Below are 15750 nucleotides of genomic sequence, written 5' to 3'. Positions count from 1 at the left end.
ATAAAGAACTCCCTTGCTACCACTGCAGGTCAGGGTGAGTTGTCTAGAGCTACAAGAAGGTTAAATGATTAGTCCAGGGTCATATAGCTAATGTATGTTAGAGGCTGAACTTGAACCCAGGTCTCCTTGGCTGTGGGACTGGTCTCTCTATCCACTATGCCATGATGCCTCTCATATGCGTACTTAATGTTAGTTGAACTGAATAAATATTCTTAACTGACCAGGAGAGGATAAAACATATGTATCCTCTGAAATTGAATAGAATCAAGGATCTTAAGAGTTGGAAGTAACCTCAGGTGCCACTTACTTAAATTTGTATCTTAAACCAAAATTCTCATCAAGTAGTCATGTAGCCTTTACTTGAAAACCTTTAGTGAGGGAGAATCTGCTACCTCTTGAAGCATACTATTTTATTTTTTATAATTCTGGTTATTAGGAAGTTTTATTTTCTAGCATTTTGCCTAAATTTCCCTCTCTAACTTCTATCCACATTGCCTCCCAGTACTGCCCTCTGGGGCCAGTACTTTTCCCTTTTCAGGAAAAAACAAAGCTCTCCACTAAATTACTTACATACACTTAAAAACTACTAAGAATGGTTCAAATTTTAGGATATTAAGGGATTTTGTTTTGCTTTTAAATTTTTGGCTTAAGAAAATGGAAAAAAAAATCACCGAAAGAACTAACTATCGACTGCTGACTTTTATTATGTATGCAGACACACTTCAGGTAGGTGACTTTTTTCTTTTGCTCTGTCAAATAATTATTTTTAAAAGCTAACAAACATCAGAGCAATATCAAATGCTGAGCCTGTAAAGGAATGGGGCTGGAAAAATAATTATTTATAACTATGTAGAGTTAACATTATTGAAATGGAAACACAACAAATATGTTCAAAGACTTAATTTTACAATACTTGAAGTACAACTTATTGCAGCAACTGAAAACATTAAAAAAACCTGCTGTCAAACAGAACTCAGACTACATTTAGCAAAGGTTAAAAAAGGAGCAATTTAATTATTACAGTTTACAGAGTGCTCTATGAAGTTATTAAAAAGTGAAAAAAAATAGTGCATTAAATTGCTGCAGTCTTTACATCGTAAAAATAAAAGTTAACAGTAGTATGAAAAAAGCCATCCACAAAGCCAGAAGTCTGTAGTGAATAGATCAGCTAAATTGTAGTATTTTGGAAATACTTATAAAGCCATATTTAAAAAATAAAAAATAACCATTTATAAAAACGAAAGCAGCATGCATATCCAAGGCTCTTCCATAACTTTCTCTTAGTTGACAAGTGTTTAGGTAAAAATTAAAAGCTTAATATTCATCATTCATTAAATTAGGTGAAACAAACTAGGCAAGCCCACTAGATCTGGTCACTCAGAAAAGCATTTTAAGAACAAAATACTCAACTAAATTTTTCTTCCATGAAAACAGCACATTTTTAAAAAAAAAATGGTCCTACAGTCACAAACAAAAGTGTCCCTCAAATAGGAATGAAAAGCACCAGTCTTTACAAATAAGTTAATATGAACTTTCAGTCTCTTGATACGGCAAAATAGTTGTTAATACTACAATAATTTGCAAGCAAAAGCTAGCTTTTAAATGGCTAATGACAGTTATTAGTTTAGGAATTTTTTCTATAGCCACTGAAATCGTTACAGACGGTAGAACTTGACTGGGAATTCTAGAAAATTCTGGACTGATGCATTATCTGTACATTATTTTACATTATTGTTAAAAAACACTCATTAAGCATATATATACTACATAATTCTTTTTCACATTTTTGGTACAAAGTTTATTTCAGAGATTCTCTCTGCAAATTCTTATGCCAGCTTTTTCCCTTATTCAGTACATCATTTTCTTCAGTTTAATGAAAAACAAAATCAGTCTTTTATTAAAGTAGAAACAGGAGTATTACAGATATTAATAGTAGCATCCAATGATGTCTTCAACTTAAAAAAGCCGATGACATAGGCCCTGTGGCTTGGGGTTCCAAAATGTATAAATATGCTGCATTTTCATTTATGTATAAGTTGTACAAGCACATGCACAACTTTCAAAATTAGTGCAGGGCCTGATAAATAAGACACAGAAATAAATCATTTTTTCTTTTTTTTTTCTTTAACCTGTTTCTAAGAACTTTTACTCTGTAAAATGTTTGGTCACTCAAAGCTATAAGCTTAATCATATATCAAAGAACACAGGCAATAAAGCCCATCTTACTAGAACATACAGTATTAAGCTGGACAAAATTATAAGAGGACAAAATCTAGTGGTCACTTAATTCCCTCAAAAAAGCCTAAGAAACAGAATGTTTCCATCCTGCATCAGAATAAAAATGTATTAAAATCTGAATTTTTACAAGTTGTCTTTTAATCAGTGTTCTATTTACAGTGTAGAATTTCCACCAACTGCAGTAGTTTAACTTTGGCACAACACTAAGTTCCATTCCTTTCGAGTATTCAATCCTATGTTATAAGAATGTGTGTATGTCCAAAAATATTCTCAGTTTCATAAAAGATTAGGCCCATTCACAGTAAATCAGATATCTTGACTTCAAGAATTGAGTCCCCTTCACCACTGTAGGTAACTATAAAGGAAAAACATGAGACTGAAAAAGTCAAGAAAAGAATATTAGTCAAAACCATATCTGAATTTTTCTTAAAGCACTTTAGACATGATAACTATAGGAAAAATTAACTAAAAGTGAATACATCCTTTATTCTTTTTGGTTATTATTGAAATTACTTGCCACCCACAGTTTACAAAATGCATTAGATTTCATGTATAGCTAATATATGTATAAACTGTGTAAGTCTTGCATATAATAACTTTCATTCATGAGAGTAGGGCCTATAATAAATTATCAGATGATTAGTTTAAAAAAGTATTTACACGCTTTGTGACAATACATATAAATGTGTGTATATGTGTATATATAGACTACGGGGCATTGTGGAACATAGGGACTAGTATGCTTTTTTATCTGAAAGGCTGACTCATATGTATATATATGTATATTTAAGTGTGTGTGTATATGTGTGTATGTTGGTATATACTTTCCTTTATGCCGTCTGGTAAGATTAACCCACATTTTTACTACACTAACAGAATCACCTATTTGAAACAAAATTGTGATGGGTCTTTTTGTAAAGTGAAAAATTCTCTTATAATGTATCTGTTTTGTAAATCCAGATTTATTTTAGAAGAAAGGTACCCTATCTACATGCACACAAATGCATATACAATACACATACGTTTTTTGAAAACTGTAGGGTTCTCGTGAATTTTCTGAACAAAATTAGTATTATTATATTTATCATGCAACATAAATACTGCCCATGCAAATTGTTAAAGTGATATTACACTTTAGAATAGTGCAAAGAGTTTCATGTTTTCAGTAGATTTCAATCCCTTCCCAAAAAGTACATCAGGGTCTAAGATAAAAAAATCAACACAGCAGCAATTCTGTTGATTTATTTTGGCTTCATACATATTTTGTCTTTTTTAGAAATAATGGAGAAAGAAAACCTGTTAAAAGAATTTTGTGCATCTGGGTCAGAAGAAGGATGGCATAAATATTTCTGATACTATAAAAAGTCAAATGGAACTTTAGGATTAATCTATCCAAAATGTTTAAGTTATGACTTATAATGCTTATGTATGCTTTACAATCAGAAATGGAGTTTATACTATTAAAGTAGTTGCATTTTTAGTTTCATCTATTTTCATGGTTACAAATACATTAAATTTTTATTGTTTTTTTTGTTTTGTTTTTTTGGGGGGGGGGGCTAGGCAATGGAATTAAGTGACTTGCCCAGGGTCACACAGCTAGTAAGTGTCAAGTGGTCTGAGGGCGGATTTCAACTGAGATCCTCCTGACTCCAGGGCCGGAGCTCTATCTTAGCTGCTCCCTATATTAAATTTCATAAACTAGACACGGGATTGTTGAGTAAACGTAGATAGAATGCTTGTGAATTGGGGGATAACACAAAAGGCAAGAGTAAGAGAAGAAAGTTATAGGTTCAGGAATGGGGGAGAATGGGGTAAGAGACAATTATGAATACATGTATCATGTGCACAAGAGTGAGAAAAGGATCTTTTCCCTCCCCTACTTTATTTTGAGAACATTACAATATTATTAGACAGCATAATGCTACTTTATGTGAATGTCCAATTGTAGTGCTTGGTATTGATACATTAACATATTTTATGATAGCTGTATTATTTTTAAACTGCATTTCTATCTTTGAAATAAACAAAATGTTTCAAAATATTAAGAAAAGAAAAACAAAAGAACACCTAATAATCTAAGATAACTATACGGATGAATATTGACAGTGACAACCTTTAAGTATCTACATTTCTAACCTGAAATAAATTATCCAAATTAAAACTACAGAAAAGTTATAAACAATTGAATTTTGTAGAGGAATTAAAATTTGGGGAAATGGCCAGACTTAAAAAAAATTCAAAGTTTTATTGGCCTAGGGGTATTTCATTCTATGAGGTTCTGGGTTCACAGTCGGGCAAAGCCTTCATTTATGAAAAAAAAGGACCGAAGCCAAAAGACTGGCACAAGTTTCAGCTCTGTAATCTCCCAAGTGATTCAACACCTGCAAGCCTCGATCTCATCTGCTATATGGGAATGCTAGTAAGTCCTTACCTCCCAGGTTCTTCACAAGAAAAGTACTGTGAACTGCTACACATTATATAAATGTGAACTTTTTATGATACTTTTAGCTTTGTACTCTAGATTTCCCATTACAAGGAGAATTGCAAGTGCAGATCTCCAAGACACCAAGGACATGCTATTCAGCACTTCTTAAACTATGGGTCGAGATCCAGTTTAAGAAGCACTGAAGGGGTCACAAGTGGAAAAAGTTTAAGAAGCTCTGCAGCATAGATAATAACAAACAAAACAACTGCCTAATCAAACATAAAATTCTGACACGTAATGGAATAGGTCTGTTGGTTTTTAATTGAAGAGATGACTACTCTTACTATATGAATCATCTTAAATTCCAAATTAAAAGGCTAATAAGTTTAGTGGGTGGGGGAAAGCAACAGTTAAGAGTTCAGTAAAATCTAAAACACAATGAGAAAAAAAATAAACAAATACTCATTTTCACCTAGTTTCCTAAAACTGAGCAATCCTCACCCCTGTAGTTATTCTTTCCTTCGGATTTACTTTTCCCCTTCTTTTTAGTTTTCGTTTTTGAATTCTTTCCTTAAATAGCCAAAAAACGAAGCTTTAGTGAAGGGTGGGTTGCCAAAAAAAAAAAAAGTAAAACATATTTTAGTATTTCTAGTTCTGATCATCAAGTCCCGTCCCCCAAAGGAGTGGGTAAAAATCTAAAACAATTAAAAATACATTGACATATAATATTCAGTGGGGAAAGAGATATGTACTTTAAATAATATATAGTATTGAATGACACTGGGGACCATTAATTGTGGATAGAATAGAAAATGCTCACTCTCAGTATGAGAATAAGAACATTATTTTTAGCTAATTTGGGAACAAAGTATTTGCTGGCCATGCTAATAGAATCTGATCCCTTCATTAGATGAAGGAAAAGTAACCCTAGAAGCTGTTACATCTGAAAGTCATTTAAACAAAGGGACATTTCCAAATGTATATAGTTCAAATGTGCACCTACATGTATTAAAAAAAACTTACATTTTAATCATCTGATTTAGAGAGTTTCCGCTTAACATGCCGTGGGGGTTCCCAGGTGTCACTGTCATCTGTTTCTTCATCATCCTCTTCCTGATCATCTATTATCTCATCATCATCTTCATTCTCCTCAAACAACTCTATTCCTAACTCAGATCTTCTTTGTCTTTCTGCAAACCACTCTCTGACCTGCTCATAACCCATATGTGATTTGGCAACAAGTTCATCTAGGTCTTGCTCGTTAAGAAATTTGTGCTTCATATAATAATCCTTAAGTATTGCAGTTCCAGTTTTAAATTTTATGAGTGATGGTCCACGGTCCCAGTTGTTTATCCTTTTGCTTCCTCTAGGCCTCCCACGAGGTCTTCCCCTTCCTCTTCCCTTTGGTCTTCCTCTCCCCCTTCTCCTAAAGGAAGCCTGTCCATTCATACTATTTGAACTGGCACTCTGATAGTAATAGTACCATTTTAAATTCCCATTTTTCCAAGCATATCGTGTATCTCCAAACCAACTAACAATATCTGTTCTAGCGAGCCCACTTTCCTCAGCTAACTTGTCATATTCTTCTGGTGATGGCCACTGTGTTCGAACAAATGCACTTTTAAGAATGTGCAACTGCTCTGGTGATTTTTTACACACTTTGTTTGTGGTGGTCACTGATTTAGGTGCTGCAGGTTCATTCTGAGGAGAAGCTTCTCCAGCTTCTTCTTTGGAGCTGCCTGCATTGCTTTCATCTATTTCTGTTTTCTCTTCCTTTGAAGCTTTGGATTTCTTTCTGTCTGTAAACCAGGCATCAATTTCTCTCCTGGTAAGTTTGGTTTGTGCTCTTAACCTGTTCAATTCTTCATCAGTAAGTACAGGGTTACTGAGGAAACTCGCTTGGAGGACACGCAACTGCTCTGAAGTTTTCTCTTTAAATTTTTGTGGAGTAAAGTCAGGGAAGGAATTCCCCAGCTGTTTAGGCTGTGGAGCAACAACTGTTGGGGATTCTGTAGTCTCGTCACTAGAATCAATAACGATAGGGGTACAAGCTTCACTGTTGAGATGGATACACTGATTACTCTTGGAATTTCTCTGATTATACCTTGTGTCACTAAACCACTTTTTGATCTCACCTTTAGTCAGGCCTGTTATTTTCATAAGCCTGATCACCTCTGAGTCATGAGGAAACTGATTTTTAAGATAACTAACTTTTAATTCTGCCAGCTGTTCTTTTGTCTTTTTTGCCCGGATACCAAATGAATCAGGATTCACCAATGCAGTTTCATGCTTGATTAACTGAGGAGTTAGAGTTGGGGCTGGGGCTGAGGTTGGAGTTGGGGCTGATGCTGGCACTGGCGCTGGAGCTGGCACCGGGGCTGGGGCTGGAGTTGCTGCTACCGGCTTTGTTTCTGCAATAGGCTGAGCACTGTGCACCTGACTTTTTTGCATATGAGTTTGATTTGGAACTCCCGCAACTGTCAAAGCTATAGGTGTTGTTACTGGCAATTGGTTAGTGCCAGCTACTTGTGTAAGGACCAGACCTGGCTGACCAACTATCTGGCACGTCTGTAAAATGGAAGGTAAACCATTACTAGCTGCTGAAATGTGTGTAGGAATCACTGTTATTGTTTGTGGTACAGTATGTACTGTGCCATTGAATTGTTTTCTCCTTGCCTCCTCTACTTCTTCTGGAGTCCAACTAACACCGTGTTTTAGGCGTTGGGCTGAAAACCATATCTTAATCTGTTCCTCTGTATATTTTGCTTGAGCAGATAGAACTGTAATTTCAGACATTGTTGGATAAGGGAATTTGTTGTAGGTGTTGAGCAAAAGAGGATTGTTATCCAAAGCAGCATTATAGGTGGGAATGCTGTTAAGAGGGATTAAAACTTTAGGAATCAAGTTAGAATTCTGCTGAGCTGATACAGCTGCTGTTATCACCTGTGCTAGCCCAGGCTGAAGAACTGCTGCTGGGGTAACTACTGTGTTTGTGGTATTTGGATGTATACTATTTACAACAGAAGTACTTGTATTAGACTCAGATGCTGATGACGCTGGATTTTTTACTACTTCTTCATGACCTGATTTAGTTTCGTTCTCTTTCTCTTCTGGAATGTCTTCAGAGTTATGGAAAACTGCAATCCGTTTATTCTCTACTTTATTTTTCATCATTTTCATTATAGGAGTTTTGCTGATAGAAATCCCTGATGAGGGAGCTTCTATAGATTCTACCTGATCTGAATTCTCTTCTTTAACAAAACTACCATCAAAAGTCAGATCGTTAATTGTTTGCTCAAAGATTGTCTGATTATTTCGTTTTACCATAGTCAGCTTAAAATTCTCTTCTCCAGGATGGTATTTCAAATTATGCTCGGAAAGCGCATCATATCTTTTGGTAAGAAAATTGCATTCAACACAAACATAGGATGAATTTAACACTATATTGGGATGCTCTGAATCTACATGAAAGGTAAACATGTTAAGATCTGGTGTTTGAAAAGTACAATATTTACATTCATAGCCACCTTCAACTTTTTTATTTTGTTGATTGTCAGAATCTACAAGTTCTTGAACATCTTCATCACTTGAGATACTTTCTGCTGCTGCATTTTCTATTGGTGTAAGTACAGGGGGACCGTCATCCAAGTCTGATATCAATTCTAGGTCCGGATCCTGTTCACTAGCAAGGACCATGCAAGGTGTTGTTGATTTTCTTTTGCTTGCCATTCTATTTCTGTGGGGGAAATCTCAACTGTGATTAGAAGGCAATGAAGATCAAACTCCTTCAGTTATCTTCATTTGAAAAAAATGGCTTTTGGTTCTATAAGTCCATCCCATTTGCAACTTTTTCATAGTGCAATCAAGAAAAGAGCTTGTAGCTGGTAGTTGCAAAGCTGAGTTGCTGAAACTTCTGAAGCAAACATCCAATCACCTGTATTAAAGAAAACAAGTTTTACAGTGAATAATTATGTTTTTTTTAATGAAGTACAGTAACACTATAGAAATCACCTATAAAACACAAAGACCAGAAATTATCAGTAATCATCAGGTTTATAATAGATGACAATTATACAGCACTTTAAGGTTTGCGTATATATATATGTATATATTCAAATTTGATCCTTTGAGAAAATTAAACAAAATGATTATCACAAAGTTTATACAATGTATTAAAGCTGATGTACTTTCTTTAGGGGAGAACTCCTTTGACCCTCATTCAGAGCCCATTTACCAAACTTGTTAGAATTTTGTAACAATATAAGAGTAACCTGGCTTCCGAGACCAAATAACGGGGTGAAAAAATATGCAGACATACAGATAGTAAGGAAATTATACCTGTGAGGAAAGAGACAAAAAAAAAGTAAAAAAAAAAACTAGACATAACTCAGAAAGCAGAATCTAAGGCCTTAAACATAAGGAAAAATAGCTTTTTCATGCCTAAAAAGGCCCTAGTAGTTCGCAGAATACAAAGATGTTCATAATGACCATGTTGAAGATTGTTAAGAACTTCAACAGTCTCTTTGGTTTTTTAATTGGAAAGGAAATCTCCAGATGATGTACACTCTTTATAAATAAATGACCATCTGGAAATCCAAATTAACAAATATTTATCAAGCACCTACTCTGTGTCAGGTGTCTGCTGGACATTAAGGATACAAAGACAAAAATGAAATCATCCTTGCCCTCAAAGAGTTTGCATTCTATTGGGAAAATATTTACATATATGCAACATAAAAATAAGGTAAATTTTGGGTAATAAGGGCTCTGGCAGCTGGGGAGAATGGGAAAGGAAAGATTTCATGTATAAAATGGTGCTTAAGTAGTGTTGAAGTAAACAGGGATTCTAAGAAACTGAGGTAAGGGAGGATGAGTATTCCTGGTATTTGGGGACAGCCAGTGCAAAGGTCAGAGACAGGAGATGTCCTATGTGAGGAAAAGTAAGAAATCTGGCCAAAAAAAGTGTAGAAAGTGAAGTAATGTAAAATAACAATGAAAAGGTAGTTTGGAATTAGGCCATGAAATTCTCTAATTCACTTCCTGATGCCAATTACACTCAGGATTTCCCTCCCCTTCACTGTCTAATGCTTCCTTGGACCCCCACACCATTACTTCTACTCCTCCCCACCCATATGCTGGTTTTCTCTGGCAATGTCCCTAGACTGATCCATTTCATCTAACCTTAACTCCTCCCAAAAGGCCAGGTACTGCATCTATTCCTAAAGCTTGCACTCTTGCTTTGGTTCCTGGGTTGAAATGACCAGGATAAACGACCAGGACAAGATATCCTGAAAAAATCAATCTTATTTTACTAAGATATTCTCTATAGGATCTATGGTAAAAATAAGAAACAAGTGTTACAGCATGAAGTGGAAGAGAATTTTAACCCCTGAAAGTTGGTGAGGGAAAATGGCAGCCAGAATTCAAGAATCTGAAAAAGAAAAGAAGGTAGCTGGGGAGCCAGTCCAGGTTAGAGAAGCAGTGCCAGAGGCTTATACCAGGAGGAAGACCAGGACCTAGATTTTTACTTTTGTCTCTTGAGACTCCTTTCCCCCCTCCCCATTATATGCTTTCACCTCTGACCCGAGTTAGGAATCTGAAACTAATAGCTGGGAGCTGGTGGAAGTCCTGCCTTTCAACAGGTATGGATGGAAATGGTGGAGGGAAGGGGGTCCCTGACTCTCTGCAGAGATAGGAGATGTTTCTGGAATTCCAAGTTGAAACTCTCAATGAATTTTCCTTGAAAATATTTTTTAATTTGCATTTAACACCAAAAGAAGAAAAAATTCCCTATACAGAACAGAAAAAGATTGTTTCTATATAAATTTCTAAATCTTATATTATACATGGCTTGCTTTTCTTCTATGTAAACCTATAGATATTTATTATTTAAAAAATGTTTCCATATTAGTCATGTTGTAAAAAAAGAAACAGGTAAAAAATGGAAAAAATAAATAAAGTGAAATAGTATGCTTCGATCTGCATTCAGACTCCATCAGTTCTTTCTCTGGATATGGATAGCATTTTTCATCATGCATCCTTTGGAATTGACTTGGATCATTATATTGCTGAGAATAGCTAAGTCATTCACAGTGGATCACTGTACAGTATTATTGTTACTGTGTATAATGTTCTCCTGGTTTTGCTCACTTCACTTTGCATCAGTTCATCTAAGTCTTTCCAGGTTTTTCTCATATCATCCTGCTCATTATTTTCTTATAGCATAATAGTATCCTATTACTATTATACACCATAACTTGTTTAGCCATTCCCCAATTGATGGGCATTTCCTCAATCTCCAATTCTTTGCCACCACAAAAAGAGCTGCTATAAATACTTTTTTACAAATAAGTCCTTTTCCCTTTTTAAAAAATCTCTTTGGGACACAGATCTAGTAGTGGTATTCATAGCTTGGTTTTTGTTTTTTTTTGTTGTTTTTTTTTTTGCTTTTTGGTGAGGCAATCAGGATTAAGTGACTTGCTCAGGGTCACACAGCTAGTAAGTGTCAAGTGTCTTGAGGTCAAATTTGAACTCAGGTCCTCCTCACTCCAAGGCCAGAGTTCTATCCATTGTGCCACCTAGCTGCCCCTCATAGCTTGCTTTTTAAAGAAAAATATAATAAATTCAAAATATTACTTTCAACACTATCCTGCTTGTTTGTATTTTCTTCTGAGAATTTTCTTTTAAATATTTTAGTGACTCTTTTGGGGGGCAACTCTTGCTTTCCTTTACATCTCAATATTCTCCCCAGTTGAAAAAGAGATATATGTCCCTTGTAACAAATAAGCATAGTCATGTAAAACCATTCCACACATTGTCCATGTCTAAAAATGTATTTCTCCTTCTGCTTCTTGAATCCACCTACTCTGTCAGAAGGTGAGTAATTTTCTTCACCATGCATCCTCTCAAGTTCTGACTGGTCACTGCATTGATCAGAGCTCTTAAGTTTTTCAAAACTGTTTTTCTTTTTTTTCTTTCTTTTTTTCTTTTTTTTTTTTAGGCAATTGGGGGTAAGTGACTTGCCCAGGGTCACACAGCTAGTAAGTGTCAAGTGTCTGAGGTCAAATTTGAACTCAGGTCCTCCTGACTCCAAGGCCAGTGCTCTTATCCACTGCGCCACCTAGCTGCCCCCAAAACTGTTTTTCTTTACAATGTTTTTTGTTACTGTTGTCCTGCTTCTGCTCATTTAAATCTGTATCAGATAATATGATTTTCTCAGATTTTGGCATATTTCTTACTGTGAAATAATATTCCATTACATTCATATATTACAATTTATTGAACTATTCCCCAATTATTAGGCACCCTCTTTTGTTTCTACTTATTTGCTACATTAAAGAGTACCTCAAATATTTCCATACATATGAGTACAGACAGAAAACTACTCCAACAGATTGTTACAGACATTGTCAGATGAGGTCACTGTACCATGGTTTTTGGTTTTTTGGGGTTTTTTTTTGGTTAATTTTCTGTTACAAGTGAGAGTTCAATTAGGAAGTGGGGGGGGGAAGTATTAAACAAAAGAAGTCTCTGAGGAAAATGAATGTCACCAAATTTATGTATGCAGTGCACTAAAAGCTCAAGTACTTTTTTTAGAGGAGAACTCCTCAGGCCCTCATTCAGAGCCCATATACCAAACTGCCAAGAGAAGGGAGTTATGTTTCCTTATCTGTTCTCCAGAATCATTACTGGTTTTTCCCTTATATCAAGTTTGGGTTCCTTAAAGTGGTTTTATCCATTACAATATGGTGGTCATTAGACATATTATTCTTCTGGTTCCTTCTTTATCAGTTCAGACAAATCTTCCCATGTTTCTCTCAATTCCTCCTATCTGTCATTTCTTTCAAGCCAATAACATTCCCTTACTTTCACATGCCCGGTTTTTATTTTCAGCAATTCATCCACAAATGGGTATTCACATGGTTACTAGCTCTTTGCTACTACACATGTGCAATAGATAGAAATAAGTACAGGAGGAATGGTATTCTCAGAAATGACTGTGATGTAACAAAAGGAATCAACTGAGATTTTTGGGAATATGTAGAGAACAGTGATATCAAACCTCTTCTTTTTGATCACTGGGGTACAATGATCAGAGGAATGTTATAGATATAGTTAACACAGATTTTAGCTAAGCATTTTATTATTTTATTCCCTGGAAGAAAATGGAGAGATACAAGCTAGACAAGAATACAATGAGATGAATTAGAAAGTCTACTGAAAATTGCCTTTGAGGCAGGAAGATCTAGATTCAAGTTCTGCCTATGACCTATACTGGGACTATGTGACCCTGGGCAAGTCCTTCAGTCTCTCTATGACCTAGGCAGAAGTGTCGAACTCAAACAGAAATGGATCCCTGTAGTTCACATATTGACTTAGAAAACCATTTATGTTGTATGATATTTTTATTTATTTTGTTAAACATTTCCCAATTACGTTTTAATCTGATTGGTAGCTAATTTGACACCTCTGCTCTAGGTAACTATATAAGACTATAAGTTGCAGAGAAGGTACCAACCTGCAATGGTAGAGTGATAGAGAAATTCCCTATGCCAGTGAAATTACAGGCCCAATCTCTATCCTGATCCAAGGACTTAGACAAATACCTAGTTTCAAAGAGTAGTCATTAATAGTCCAGGTCAATTTAGAATGTCTCCAGTGGAATGCCTCAGGAATCTGTGTTTGACTCTATACTAATATTTTTGTAAATAACCTGCATAAGGGCATAAAAAGCATCTTTTTCAAAATCACAGATGTTACAAGGCTAGGTAGGATAGTTAGCACAATAATAGATGACAGGATCTAAAAAAATCTGAGTAAGCTGTACAACTGGGCTAAATTAAAAAATTGAGATTTAATAGGGATAAATGTAAAGTTTTATACTTCAGTTTAAGAAACTGACTTCACAAGTACAAGACAGGTAAGACATAGTTAAATAGTAGTTTATCTAAAAAAGACCCAGATGATTTAATGGACTGGGAGTTCAATATGAGTATACTGTGTGACATATAGCCAAAAACCCTAATGTAACCTTGGACTGTATTGAGAGGTAGTATACAGATATAAGGAGGTGACAGTCCTGTCCTGATCCGATCACATCTGGAGTACTAATGTCACATTTTAGAAAGAACAATGACAAGTTAAAGAGCATCCAGAAAGACTTTAAGTCTAGGTCATATAAGGATTGGTTGAGGGAACTGAGGATGTTTAGCCTGGGGAAGAGAAGGCTCAGCAGGCGTATGACAGTGTAATAGTAATTGCTAACATCTATGTAGTGCTTCCTATGTGTCAAGCATTGTACACAGATATCTGCAAACTGTGATGTGGAAGAGGTATTAGACCTGCTCTGCCTGGCAAAGCTAGGGCCAATACGTGGGAGTTGCAAAAAAGCAAATTTTGGCTTGACATCAAGTAAAGTTTCCTAACAATTAGAGATGTCCAAAACTAGAATGGGCTTCCTCTGGAAGCAATGGGTACCCTTCACTGTACATCTTCAAGCAAAAGTTAAATGAGCACATTCAGAGTACTATAGCAGGGTTGCTTTTTTGGCCAACATTGTTTCCAACAATGAAATTCTGTGATTCTGTGAAACCCGGGTTAAAGACTACCTCATTTCCTAGTTAGCACTCCATACTTTTCAACACTTTTGCTTGTAGGTCATTATCTTAGATGACAGCTGAATATAGGAAGAAAGATTACTGTTGAAGGGAAAGTAAATTAAAACGTGAAAAAATATGGGAAAAAGTCTGTCAGTCAGTCAAGAAGCATTGATTAAATGCCTACTATATGTCAGAAACTGTGCTAATGGCTGGGGATACAAAGAAAGGAAAAAAGTCACTATTCCCAAGGCATTCACAGTCTAATAGGCAGATAACATGCAAAAAATATATACAAATACACCATGTACAGGAGAAAAGGAAAACAATCAACAGAGGAAAGGCACTACAACTAAGTGGAGCTGGGAAAGGCTTCTGTACAAGGTGGAATTTCAGCTGAGACTTGAAGGAAACCAGGAGGCAGACATGAGGCAGGAGAGAGTTCCAGACATGGGGGACAGCCAGAGAAAATGCCCAGAGCTGAGAAATGGAGTGTCTTTTTTGAAGAACAGCAAGGAAGCCAGTGTCACTGGATTGAAGAGTACACTGGAGGGGGAATGTGGAGGGGGTGTGGAGTCAAGGTCTAAGAAGACTGGAAAGATAGAGAGGGCTAAGCTATGAAAGGCATTGAACACCAAAAACATTTTTTTTAATAGAGTAATCAAGAGTAAGGATTGGGGGGGAAAAGCAGGTTCACTAAATTAATTATATAAGAAAATTTAAGTGTTAGAAGACATACAGTTCTATTATTATTATGGGCCATTTGCTAAATCATAGAAATTGGAAATCCTTTCATCAGTGAATTCTTACTTATAATGGAATTTGATCTGTAACATATAATTTATTAAAATAACTCTAAAATATGAAATGTGAGTATGTATTATGGGAGGTATTTTACTAAAAGCTGATGCAATGGGGGATAATCAGGAAAAATTCTGATCACTTTGATGAGTTCCTCCCACCCCCAATCAGCTTAATGAAATTACAGGGCATGAAACTTTTCAAAAGGACCTCCAAAGGAGCTAGAAATGCACCTTAACCACTTACTGAGAAATGCTCTCTAATCCCTGGCTAAAAGGTGACAAGGATGACCCTGGCTGGTTCCCCAGTGACTGTGGGTGGCTCTTTTTGATTGGCTGACTAAGTAGGAAGCTGCACTCTCATTGGAGGAACCTGTCTTATGGTCTATACTTTCAGGCAAAGTACAGTAAGGTGGAGGAGGGAGTTTTCTCCCATCTTCCCCTATGCCCTGACTGGTATCCTTAGATCTACAGTTCCTGGATGCCATCTTCAGTCTGCTTCCTCTTCTGAGCCCAGGATAGAAGGACTAACAATCCTGATAATAGATTTTTCCAGTCTTGGGGCTACCTAATGGGGAAATCTGAGTGAGAAAGTCCTAATCCTGTGACTTTGAGAGAGGTAGTGCAGGCTGCCCAGAGAGAGATTTCCTTAACAGTGCCTTTCCCAGAGGAAAAGCAGATTGCCAACTGG

The 15750-nt window shown here is 36.0% G+C and overlaps 1 protein-coding gene across 3 annotated transcripts in view; it reads right to left on the bottom strand.

Moving 5' to 3' along the window:
* Positions 1-15750, bottom strand: part of ZHX1 (zinc fingers and homeoboxes 1) — a 40119-nt gene that overhangs the window by 1465 nt on the left and 22904 nt on the right. Inside the window, exons 3-4 of one of the 3 annotated variants that reach the window (XM_027854011.1) lie at positions 5687-8597; positions 990-2614 (exon numbers count right to left, since the gene is read on the bottom strand). In XM_027854011.1, the coding sequence (XP_027709812.1) occupies positions 5690-8392 (2703 nt within the window). In that variant the 5' untranslated portion in view covers positions 8393-8597 and the 3' untranslated portion in view covers positions 990-2614; positions 5687-5689. Of the gene's footprint in view, positions 1-989; positions 2615-5686; positions 8598-15750 lie in introns of those variants that run through there. The other 2 variants (XM_027854013.1, XM_027854012.1) reach the window with 2 other exon arrangements.

This window comes from Vombatus ursinus, unplaced genomic scaffold (assembly GCF_900497805.2).
Source record: "Vombatus ursinus unplaced genomic scaffold, bare-nosed wombat genome assembly UNPS02010284.1, whole genome shotgun sequence".
NCBI lineage: Eukaryota > Metazoa > Chordata > Mammalia > Diprotodontia > Vombatidae > Vombatus > Vombatus ursinus.
The sequence above is the reverse complement of the archived record's forward strand: the minus strand, read 5'-3'. Positions and strand labels throughout refer to the sequence as shown.